The sequence below is a fragment of the Myotis brandtii genome, unplaced genomic scaffold, assembly GCF_000412655.1.
Source record: "Myotis brandtii unplaced genomic scaffold, ASM41265v1 scaffold215, whole genome shotgun sequence".
In the NCBI taxonomy this organism is placed as follows: Eukaryota; Metazoa; Chordata; class Mammalia; order Chiroptera; family Vespertilionidae; genus Myotis; species Myotis brandtii.
This window is the reverse complement of record NW_005358043.1, coordinates 4,113,112-4,125,066: the sequence shown is the minus strand read 5'-3', so window position 1 is coordinate 4,125,066 and position 11,955 is coordinate 4,113,112. Positions and strand designations below refer to the sequence as shown.

The 11,955-nt window shown below is 38.5% G+C and overlaps 1 protein-coding gene across 10 annotated transcripts in view; it reads left to right on the top strand.

Moving 5' to 3' along the window:
• The window catches only part of MLLT10 (myeloid/lymphoid or mixed-lineage leukemia; translocated to, 10), a 224,038-nt gene that overhangs the window by 174,984 nt on the left and 37,099 nt on the right, over positions 1 to 11,955 (top strand). For all 10 annotated transcript variants that reach the window (XM_014539374.1, XM_014539373.1, XM_014539368.1 and 7 more), the window contains one exon: positions 4,748 to 4,926. In XM_014539374.1, the coding sequence (XP_014394860.1) occupies positions 4,748 to 4,926 (179 nt within the window). The remainder of the gene's footprint in view (positions 1 to 4,747; positions 4,927 to 11,955) is intronic.

Below are 11,955 nucleotides of genomic sequence, written 5' to 3'. Positions count from 1 at the left end.
CAGTCGTTTGCTTTCCTCCATTTCTGTCATTTGTGTCCTATTTCTTTGTCTCCGCATTTTTTGTGCTTCCCTGTGTTGATGGAGTGGCTTTCTGTGCTAGGTGTCTTATAGGGCCCAGTGGCTCAGCCTCCCCAATTACCTGAGGTGGACACTCTTGGTGCACCCCCTTGTGGGCTGTGTGCACAGTCTTGTTGTAGTTAATACTTGGTTGTTGTAGGTATCACTGGGAGGAATTGACCTCCAGGCCAATTGGCTGTGAGAATCAGCTGTGTCTGCAGTGGGAGAACTTCTGTGCTGAAGATACCCTTCTGGGGCAAGACTTGCTTCAGTGGGGCTTTGGTGCTCACTGAGTCTGCCCCCTGAGTGTGCCCCTTATGGGTCCGAGGGGTTGCAATCTGGATGGTCCCACTCTGACCACCGGGTATACTGGCTCCTGGATCTTTCAGGAGGTGCTAATCTAGCCTCTGCCTGAGGCTACCCAGCAGCTGTGAAGCTGTGAAGGAATGCAAGTTGCCCTGTGGCCTTGGGCTAGCTGCAAGTTTGTTAGGTAATTTTCAGATTGCCAGTGCTCAGGTGCACAGCTTGGGTGGGGCGGGGTCCCAGGGGATCAATAGGGCGGAGCAAACAGCTATGGCTGATCGTCAGTCCTTCCCTAAGAGGCCCCGAGTCTCAGTGTCCGGGTAATCACTGCAAGCACCTCTGAGAGAAAGCTGCCCTGGAGATGCGAATGATGCCAGACAGTCTAGCCTCTCCCCGTATCAGTCAGGGTCCCCAGAGACTCGCCCGGAACTGGAGTTCAGAGCAGTCGGGAGTTTGAGACTCCCTCCTGATTGAAAAAGCCAACCATGTCCTCAGCTGCCAGCCCTTTCTGCGTCCTAGTTGTAGAATTTCCACTCTGCCAGCCTTCCTGTGGTTCTGGATGATGCCCGTTCTGTCTTTTAGTTGTATTCTTGAAGTGGTTGTGCGAGGCAGCAATCTCCGGTGTTTACCTATGCCACCATCTTGGTTTCCAATTTTTTTAATTTATTTTTTTTTAATCCTCACCCAAAGATATTTTGCCATTGATTTTTAGAGAGAGTGAAAGGGAGAGGGAGAGGGAGAGGGAGGGAGGGAGAGAGGGAGAGAAAGAGAGAGCAACACTGATGTAGGAGAGATACATTGATTGGCTGCCTCCCACATGTGCCCTGACCATGGCCAGGAGCCTGCACCAAGGTACAAGGTATCTGCCCTTGACCCAAATTGAATCCGGGACCCTTCAGTCTGTAGGCCGATGCTCTCTCTATCCACTGAGCCAAACCAGCTAGGATGATTTTTTTTTTTTTAAAGAATGAAATGCTTCCCATCATAGTGGATTCTTTTTTTTAAAAAAATATATTTATTGATTTAAGAGAGAAGGAGGAAGAGATAGAAACATCAATGATAAGAGAGAATCATTGATTGGCTGCTTTCCGCACGCCCCCTACTGGGGATCAAGCCTGCAACCTGGGCATGTGCCCTTGGCTGGAATCGAACCCGGTACCTTTCAGTCCACAGGCCGAGGCTCTATCCACTGAGCCAAACTGGCCAGGGCCATAGTGGATTCTTAAGCCCATTCCCTACATATGTGGCATGCCAGTTGGATGTCTTTTGTTGGCATAATTGTTGATGTATTCAAAAAGGCCAACCAGACAGGCTTTATTTACTTCCTGCAAAGCACCAATAGCTGCACCCTGAAAGCGCAGATCTGTTTTTGAAATCTTGTGCAATTTCTTGCACCAGATGCGGGAAGGGAAGTTTGCAAATCAGAAATTCAATGGACTTCTGATAACATTTAATTTCAGAGTGCTACTGTACCAGGCCTATAACATGAGGTTTCTTCACCCCTCCAGTAGAGGGTGCACCTTGGGAGCAGCTTTTGTAGTCAGTTGCTTCCTTGTGCTTTACCACTGGTTGATTTGCAGACAATTTGCTTTGTATGAGCCATGGTATAGAAATCTTCTCCTTCAGCTGGAGCTCAAACAGCACAAGTTATTTCTATAATGTTTGCTCATATGTAAAATGGAAGTGATATTTACCTCATTGGGGTATTATGTTAGTGACCTACCTACATATAGTAATCAAATGCAGGATATTCTCCATTGTTACTCCTACTTCAGTGACTGGTATCACCACCCTCATGTCTACTTTACTGGTGCTTCAGAGTCATTCCTGAGTCTTCCCTTTTTTTTCTTCTTCAGGTCTAATTAGTTACCAGTCCTCTGAACTTTGACTTTGTAATAGCTCGTTACTGCTGTTACCTTAGTTCCTATTTTTTGCTCAGCAATATTATTGTAGCAATCCTTAATGCTTTCTTAGTGTTTATTTAAATATCATTCCCAATCTATTCTTTGTGTGTGCCAGTGATTGATGTTTTCCTTATACACCAATCTGATCACATCAAGCTTCTGTTTACAATCTTCAGTAGTTTCCTATTGTCTCTAAAATGTTTAACTTTTTACATTTTAACTTGTAATGTTCTTAATCTATTTCCTGCTTCTTTTTTCTCATTTCTTGCTTTGCCTATACAGATGGTCCTTATAAGTTGTTAGAATTTACCCTGCTCTCTGATATGTGTTTCTTCCTCACACCACCCTCTGCCTCTGTTCTATATATAGCTCCTTTGGAAATTAGCTTTTACCAGTGAGTTTTTTTGACCTCCCACCTCCACCCCACCCTCTCTGCCCTAAGTCTGGGTTAGATTCCCCTTTATATGCACTCATAGTCCCCTGAGGATGTTCCTATCACTCTTCACAGTCTTATGAAATGATCTCTCCTTCTCCCCCTTTAACCCCTCCCTCCCTTCATTAAGCTTCTTGAAGGAGAAGACCACATACCTTGAATGGCTTTGTATCTCCAGGGCTTAGAATAATGTCTGGCAAACAGCGGGCTCTCAGGTGTTTGCGTAATAGATGCATTTGTTGAATGAATAAATTATGGGTGTTCTTTTTTTTTTTCTGGAGAAATTGTAGATATCTTAGGAACCTCAATTATAGTTGTAAAGACTTTATAATGTCCCAATTCTTTTATTCCCCTTGTTTAAAGACTGTAGGTGCTTTTTTAAAAAATTATGAATCAATAATATTTATGTTCTTTAGAACAAAGTAAATTGTACTATTGATATAATAACTGTTGTTGCCTTCAAGGGCTATAGTTTCTCAAAAAGATTTTTTTTTTACTGTAGTTCACTTAATGTTCATTTTTTTCCTGCTTTCTTCTTGTTACACTGTCAAGTTCTTAGGATCTTATTTCTTCCCACACTCCCAAGAATTTATAACAGGATTTCTCAATTTCCGCACTATTGACACTATGGACCAGATAATTCTTAGTTGGGAAAAGTTGTCCTAGGCATTCTAAGAGGTTTAGCAGCATCCATTGCCTCTACATACTAGATACGGGTAGCACTCCCTGGCTTTGACAGCCAAAAATGTCTCCAAGCATTGTCATATGTCTTCTGTGGAGCAAAATCACCCCTCATTGAGAACCCCACTGATTTATAGATGATCCCATCTCTTACTTTTATCTGCAAAGATCCTCTATTTCAGCATATGACCATGATCTCCCATCTTTTTTTTTTAAATTGATTTTTAAAGTGAAAGAGAAACATCAATTTGTTGTTCCACTTATTTATGCATTCATTGGTTGATTCTTTGTATATGCCTTGATCGGGATTGAATCCACAACCTGGACCTTTCGGGACAATGCTCTAACCAACTGAACTACCCAGCCAGAGCCATGATCTCCCATCTTAAAACACACACACACACACACACACACACACACACACACACACACACACACACCAAAAAACAAACCACTTTTTCCCCCAATAACTCCGTGTTTTCTCTTTAATATTTTTTTTTCATTTTTCCTCCTCTTCCCATCCACTTTTTGAGAATAACTTGCTTCCAGTCTCATTTCCCCTTCCTTTCTAGCTTTTACCATGATACCACTGTGTTCTTTGTTCCTTGAAGAGACTGTTACCACCACCCAGTAGTCCACTGTCATGATTATCCCCTAATCCTCTGTCCCCCCTCCACCCCTACTCCCACCTTTGCACCCCATTTAGTCAGTCCAAGCCCTATCTATTCTACCTCCTGAATATTCCTAGAATCCACCTGTTCTTTATCCTCACAGCTGTGCCCCACAATGTCATCAGCTCTTAATTGGCCTTTGAATCTCAAGTCTAGTCCTGCTCCATTTTATTTTCTACATTTTAGCATGGGTGACCTTTTTAAAACAAAGTCTTTTCCCATTTCACCTCCTCTCAATCATGAGTTCTGGGGCCTTAGTATCTGCATTTTGAAAGGCTGACCAAGTACTTTTTATGCAACTCTAATAGCTTTGTTCTTCTACTTAAGAAACATTTCATTGCTCTTTTACAAAGCAATTCCTGATGTGATCCCTATTGCCAAAGCCATTATGTATATGTATGTGTGTGTGTGTGTGTGTGTGTGTGTTATATGTACACACACACACACACACACACATATATACATATATACACATATATATACATATATATAGACTTAGGCTCTTTTAAAAAATGTTTTATGAAAAATCAGTATGTATTTAGTTACTGGTACTTTTTTTTTTTTTTTTACCGCCATCACCAATAAAATTTGTCATTGGAGGAGGGATCAGAAGGAAATGTGGGTATTCTAACTTATTGATTAATGTGTGTCAGTGACAAATTTCACCACTAAGTTGTAAAATATTTCTTTTCTTTCAGGTATTTATAACAGCAATGATGTAGCAGTATCATTTCCAAATCTAGTATCTGGCTCAGGATCTAGTACTCCTGTCTCCAGTTCTCATTTACCTCAGCAGTCTTCTGGGCATTTGCAACAAGTGGGAGCTCTGTCTCCATCAGTGGCATCATCTGCAACCCCTACTGTTGCTACAACTCAGGTACATTATAAAATAACATGAAGATGGTTTATCAGTTTTGAAAGTGAGTTTTATTGGAGGAGAGAGAAATGAGATAGGGCTTCCTATAGGAATTTATAGAGTATCTTCTCAATTTGTATTGACATGTTAGTGGAAATCATAGACATTTTTACATGATAATCATGAGAGAAGACAAATGTTGGCACCAACTGATTATTTTCTGAGTTTCTAAATTTTTTCTAATGATGTAAAATAGTAATTTGGAGGGTGCTTTTATTATTTCTTTTAGAAAGTTGGACTTTTTAAAAGAACTATGAACCAATTTTGGACTTGTGGAATTAAATTTATAATTTTAAAACCCACACAAATAATGTATGAATATCTTCTAAGTTTTTAAAAACCAGTGTAGGAGAATATAGAATAAAAAGTGAATATAGAATAAAGAGTGAATGATCCCTTTAAGTACAATATGACTTTCCTCCTAGTGGCAGAGAAGGAATGTTCATAAATACTGTAAATAATGGTGACTATGCTGTTGGTTTTTTATTTATTTATGCTTTTCCTCCACTTTTGATCTGTAATTTGATAGGTGATCTAGTCTACAGGAATGCTTTAAAAGCAAGAGTCAAATCAGAAAAATCATGATCTTGAATTACTTAAAAAGGACAACAAATGCGCAAAGCTATGTACACACACACATACATACACACCCCTTCTCCAGCCCACTCTTACCCCCACATTTCCCTAAAGGTAATATATTAAAATTCCTAAAGTATATAAAATATTTATTTATTTGAAATTCTTTATTATTTTACTTTTATTTTATACAAAGCTCTAGAAGTAAGAGTGTTAACATTTTGAGAAAACAGTGATAAATGTCTAATTGCAAATAACTAAATAGTTATTTGTAACTTGCTATAAACTTATGCTTTATGTATGTCTTCATAATTTCCATTGTATGGGCCTTTAGAATGTATATACTTTTCTAGTATTTTCTGTAGGCTGTACATCAAAGCACAGCATTGTTATTTTTAAAGTATGTAATGGTGCAGTATAAACAATCACCATTATAATTAGGTTACATATTAGAATAAACAACAGACAGTTAGTCACAGAAAATCAATGGCATAATTAGTGGTATTATCTTTGAAAATGAAAGTTAACTATTTGGTGAGCCTCTTAACCTGAATAAGTGGAGTTTGACTGGTTTAGGAGAGTTCTTCTTTAGGGTATTTCACTAGCCTTAGTGAAGTAGCCATAATAATAGGGACTTGGAGATAGACAGGTTGAAAAGATGAATAGCTTTATGTTTTTATTTTATCTCTTTTAATTTTAATTGAGTGTAGCCATATGCTGTTGATAGCTTTATATTCTTGGATAAAGTGTCACAGGAACATTTTCACTGCATTTTTCTTTCTTTATAAAGTCTGTTTTAATTACTCTCTGGTTAATTCCAGGTTGATTTAAGCAAAAATCTCATTTCTTCTTATTCATTATGTTTGTGGTTTTAGGGGTTGGCATTAGGGAGGTTGATGGGGGAAGTGGTGGTAAAGAGAAATTTATAGCTTGAGGGAAATTCCACTTAACATATGACACAACTAAAGAACAAAGAAATCACAGTTCCAAGTAATCCAGGATTCAGTCCAATTAAAATCTTTAGTGTTTATCCTCTTTCCATGTTTCAATAAGATGGGTCTCTCATAAATGTGATCAGCCAGTTAGACTCAAATGCTAGCTACATGCTGAGACAACTGTATCTATGTTTCAGTCCAGCAGTAAAGGCTTTCTGCCTTTAAGCTGCAGCTTATTTAGCCTGGCTTATCTGGTGCTGCTGTAGCAACCATCAGTCTCCAGGCAACTGAGGCAGGTTGACCTCTCAGTTGAACTGAGAGCGGAACTACTTCAATTTAGCCGCCTGAGACAATAGTATTGGTATTGAATGTGCAAAATGTGAATTTTCTAGGCGGTGTGCAAGGGAAAGGATACAAAAATGTTTAGAATAAATAGAATGTTTAGATAGGACTGTTAAAAATTGTGATGTAGTTGGTAATTGAATCTTTTCAAAATGACAAAAGTTTATTTCTGATTTACTTTCATATAGGCCCTCTTTGTTTTCAGTTCACGCAAGTCATTGTGTTTAGATAATCAGATCCTAGCCTTTTATATAGGTTTTTTTTTATAGGTAGTTGATTTAAAGTTAAGAGAGCAGTGCTATAAGATATATTAAAATGATCAATATTTAAAGTGTAATTATAGAAGTCTTGTTACAGTTATTAAGAAAACCATGACATGTAAATCAGCGAATAGAAATGTTAAATTTAAATAATGTTTTGCCTCTCTCCTTTCCCCAAAAAAACTTAATGAAAGTTGTAATTTTTAGTGACTGGGTTGGTGTCGGCAGGAAGAATCCAGAGATGATTCTTGATCTTTCTGGCCTTGCTTTTAGATAGGCCTCTTGTTTAGATTAATTGCTATTTTAAGAATTGTTCCCTGCAAAGTGGTCAGGGAGGTAAGATCAGGAAGCTAACAGAAATTAAAACTGGGAATAGATTTGTGCCTTTAATGGGAACGAAATGAGATGTTTTTGTGTGTTAAGGGTGGGGGGAGGGTGCGGGGGAGAAAGCGTGTCTGATGCTCAGGACCCTGATTTGAAAAAACCTCTTATAGCCCTTTGTACGCCATAAGTGTCTATAGAATAAAAACAAGATGTGGGGATGGTTTCTGTTTTGGATGCGTGGCAGTTCACTGGTTAATATGTTGGATAATTCAGCTTTGTTTTCTTCAGTGTTAAATCATTGTTTTATTCAATATACTTGTTTTTAGAATAATTATTCTTTCACATATCAGCAATATAGTTAAATTATAGTTCTTTTTACATTATTGGAAGATAGAACTACTGTCCATGTGATTTTCTTAATGATGTGCTATGCTCTTGTTGTATCATGAGTATAGGTATAAATTGGTTTCTGTAGGACTGCCATTAATTTTCCATCTTGCCTTTCACATTCCCCTCTGTTTCCTAGTTCTACATTCATTCTGTTCTGTCTTTGGGAGAATTCAAGTGCTTTTGTTTGAAGGATGATTTCTTTAATAGAAGAATTTAAGGCTGAATATGTTGAAAAAAAATTTGTATTCTAATATATTCTGCATTCTAGGTTTTGCTTTTGGATACAGTCTTCATGTAGATAATCCTGGTTCATTGTTTACTCTGTGTTGCTGTTATAAAAAGGATATAGACTTAAAAATAATTTAAATAAAAGAACTTCCAAGGTTTATGTGATATTTAGTAAATTAAGATATTTAAGTATTTTGAAGGTACAATATAGTGGCTAATGTTTTATAAATTTCTGTGACTTTTACTTCAATTATGAATATTTTGTTTTCTAGTAGCATAACTTTGGCGTGTGTGTGTGTGTGTTTTGGGGAGTTGTCTTAGATGTAGTCCTTAATTTCCTTTCAAATGAGTGTCTAATATTATGACACTTTTATTCTGTTTGAGAAAATGGTTCACTTTCCCACCAATTCACCTGGCTTGATTGGTCAGAATGAAAGTTTCAATAAATCTACCCGGGGCTGGCAGGTGGGACCGTGGTGATCCGCCATTTGCCCGGCCTCCATCCGGCCCTCCCACGAGGGCTTTGAAGGCGGCTCTGGCTGGGGCAGCGAAGGCTTGAAGGCGGCTCCGGCCGGAGCGGCACTGGTTTTCCTCCGGCACCCGGGACACAGGCCTATTGCACGAATCTTTTCGTGCAACAGGCCTCTAGTATATATATAAAAGCCTAAGCGACCGTCTGACCATTCACCCGTCCCACCGGTAGCTATGACGCGCAATGACCACCAGGGGGCAGACGCTCAACGCAGGAGCTATTGAGCTGCGATGACTTGGCAGCTGCGGTTCTCAGGGGACACACCCGGAACCAGAGAGGAGTGAACCCAGTTCCAGGATGCGTCACCCGAGAACCGCCCTCTCGCAATCTGGGACCTCTCGGGGGGATGTCGGAGAGCTGGTTTTGGCCCGATCCCCACAGGCCAAGCCGAGGGACCCCACCAGTGCACAAATCCATGTGCCGGGCCTCTAGTAAATTTATAGTGATTATAATTTTAAGGAAGTTAACATTTTGAGCAAAATAAGTTTTTATCAGTGCTCTGTAACGTCACTTGGATGATGGAAAGGTCAAAGTAACTGCACAAGGTCACATGCCCAGTTTGTGGTGAAACTTAAGTTTGGAAGCAAGGCAATCTGACTACTGAGCCTGCTCTCTGGTTTACCAATCTGTAACATAAAAATGAATTTTCCAATCATGGGTCTCTATGTTACTAGAAAGAGGTATCTTTTTGAAAAGCATTGTTAGGAATTTTACTGTTTCCATTTGTGTCATACAGTGAAAACTAGCAGAAATTTTAGTCAGAAAGCTTGGGTTCCAAGAGCTTTGCCACTCACTAGTGTAACTGTGGACAGGTCTTATAAATTTGTGGACATCATTTTTTTTCATACATAAAATAAAAACTTTAAATACGTGTTCTACCTGCCATACATGTATGTTAGGAAGTTCAAATGAAAATAAGTACTTTGCAGACTGTAATGTACTTTGGAATTAATGGTTATTACACTGATATTATAGGACATAATTAATTTCAACTGTTACAGAAGCACCTCCTTTGCTAAAAATAGTATTACATTTTTCTTTAAAACTCTTCATTCCATGTTAACACAGATACATGAATTTTGCCCATTTTATTTTTTAAAAATGTGTTTTTATTGATTTCAGAGAAAGGAAGGGAGAGATAGAGACATCAATGCTGAGGAAAAAAAAACCATTGGCTGCCTCCTGCACGTCCTGTACTGGGGATTGAGCCCACAACCCGGGGATATGAACTGACCAGGAATCAACCGGTGATCTCCTGATTCATTCATGGGTCGATGCTCTACCACTGAGCAGCTCTGGCCGGGCAATTTTACCCATTTTAGGTTCAGCTGTTAACTAAGGTCTTTCCCAGTTCTTAGGTTATTTCAGTAACCACTGTAGTACTAGGGACTTAATTTTCCCCCAGAAGATAGGTGATATATTAATTAGATATTAACCAATTAGGAAACACCTTAGAATTGGTTGGCTAGTCTATATAGTCCTGTTGTCCAGTCATGAGTTCAGTGGTGATTTAACTATAGTTTGATCCCTCCCACTACTTTATTAGAAACTCAATTGTAGGGCATTTCAGCATTAGCCTAAACAATGGTTTTGAATACGTTAAGCTCCTAACAATTAGGGAGCAGTTTGGGGCATTGAATAACGTGGAATGATGCAATTGAACCTGACAGCTTTAACAGTCAGCCTACTCATTGGACCTGAAAGTTGTTCACACTTGGTTTCATCTCTCATCACACGCTCAGTATTAAAGCCTTAGTGGTAGAGCTGACATAGAAATGGGGGCTGTTACCAGAATACGTTTCATAGTGCAGTTTGAATTGAATATATGAAGCTTTCCAGTGTTCCCCAATTTTTCCTGGAAGCTTTTCTAGTCAAAATGTGTTTACAAATTGAAAAAATATATAAATTATCATTAAAATATTTGTGTCCTTACATTGTATTTGTAATATTGCTATGCTATTATACAGGGGTGGGCAAAAGTAGGATAATAATAATAAATAATACAATAATAAATAAATAATTATAAGAATAAACTTTCACATACTCACAACTGTAAACCTACTTTTGCCCACCCCTGTATATAATTTAAGATATCATTGCATAATGAGACATACCTGCTGATTTTTCTTAGGCAGGTACGTTTCAGTCTTGGAAGTATAGCCATGTTAATCAGAATATAATTGCTAGATTATATTCTCTAACAAAGTTAATGGCAAAGATGGAAGCATAATAATTTATGAAAACAATATTTTAAATACAAGCTAAAATGTGTATAGCATGTGCTAAGCATTCTGTTAAGCCTTTTACATATATCCACTCAGCTAATTCTCACAATATTTTTATGAGCATAGGTACTGTTATCTCCATTTTTATAGATTGATGATAGAGAGGTTAAGTACCTTGCCCCAAGTGAGACGGCCTAGTTTATGGCAGATACCGTGATAATAAATAGGTTTTCCTTCTAATAGTATATGTAAAATAGGAATTTTTAAAAAAGTATTCAATTTTTTAAAAAGTTTAGTGAGTTTGAAGAATTTTGGAAGAATGTATTTTTAAATCATGTGTCAGGGTTGGAGAGCTTGAAGGAAAAGCTACTTGTTTGAATTGTTTGATTTTAACATGTATTGACAAGTTAGTTATGCATTTAAAAAATGCTTGCTATAACCTTTTGAAGTTTGAAGTTTCATATCCACCTCTAGATGATGTATTGCCATGATACTTTCTAAATGTGAAATTTTTGCTATAGGTACTATTGTTTCCAAACGAAATTTTCTTCATTTCCTATTTTTCTGCTCTTACCAACATTAGAGGGGAAAATAAATTACCAAAACAGTACCCACTTTTAAGTCTGATATTCACATAATTGAGTAGACTTAGCCTGACTTTTTCCCTCCACAACTAACTCCTTTAGAATGAGCCGAGTTCCTAGGAATTTGGTAGTTACTTTACTCTATGAGAGCTCTTTTAAAATTTCTCTGTAGTCACAAGTAGACATCCTATCTAATAATAGACAAACATGGTAATTAACCGTACCTCTGACACGCTTCCCATTAGCTAATCAGGGCGATATGCAAATTAACTGCCAACCAAGATGGCGGCCGGCAGCCAGGCAGCTGAAGCGAACAGGCTTGCTTGCTCCAGTGAAGGAGGAAGCCAAGGTTCCCCTGCCGCTGCTGGGCTCTGAGCTTACAGTATAAGAAACAATGTTGCAAATATAGAAGCAAAACAATCCCCATGCTTTCAGCCAGCCGGCTGAACTGGAGTTGGAACAGAGTTTCAATTATAGAAGCCAAACAAACCAGATACCTGCTTTCAGCAGCCGAGGTCTCAGAGCTGGAGCCGAGCCTCAGAGTTAAAGCCGGCTCTCAGTTCCAGTGACAGCCATAGAAGGTAAATAAATCCC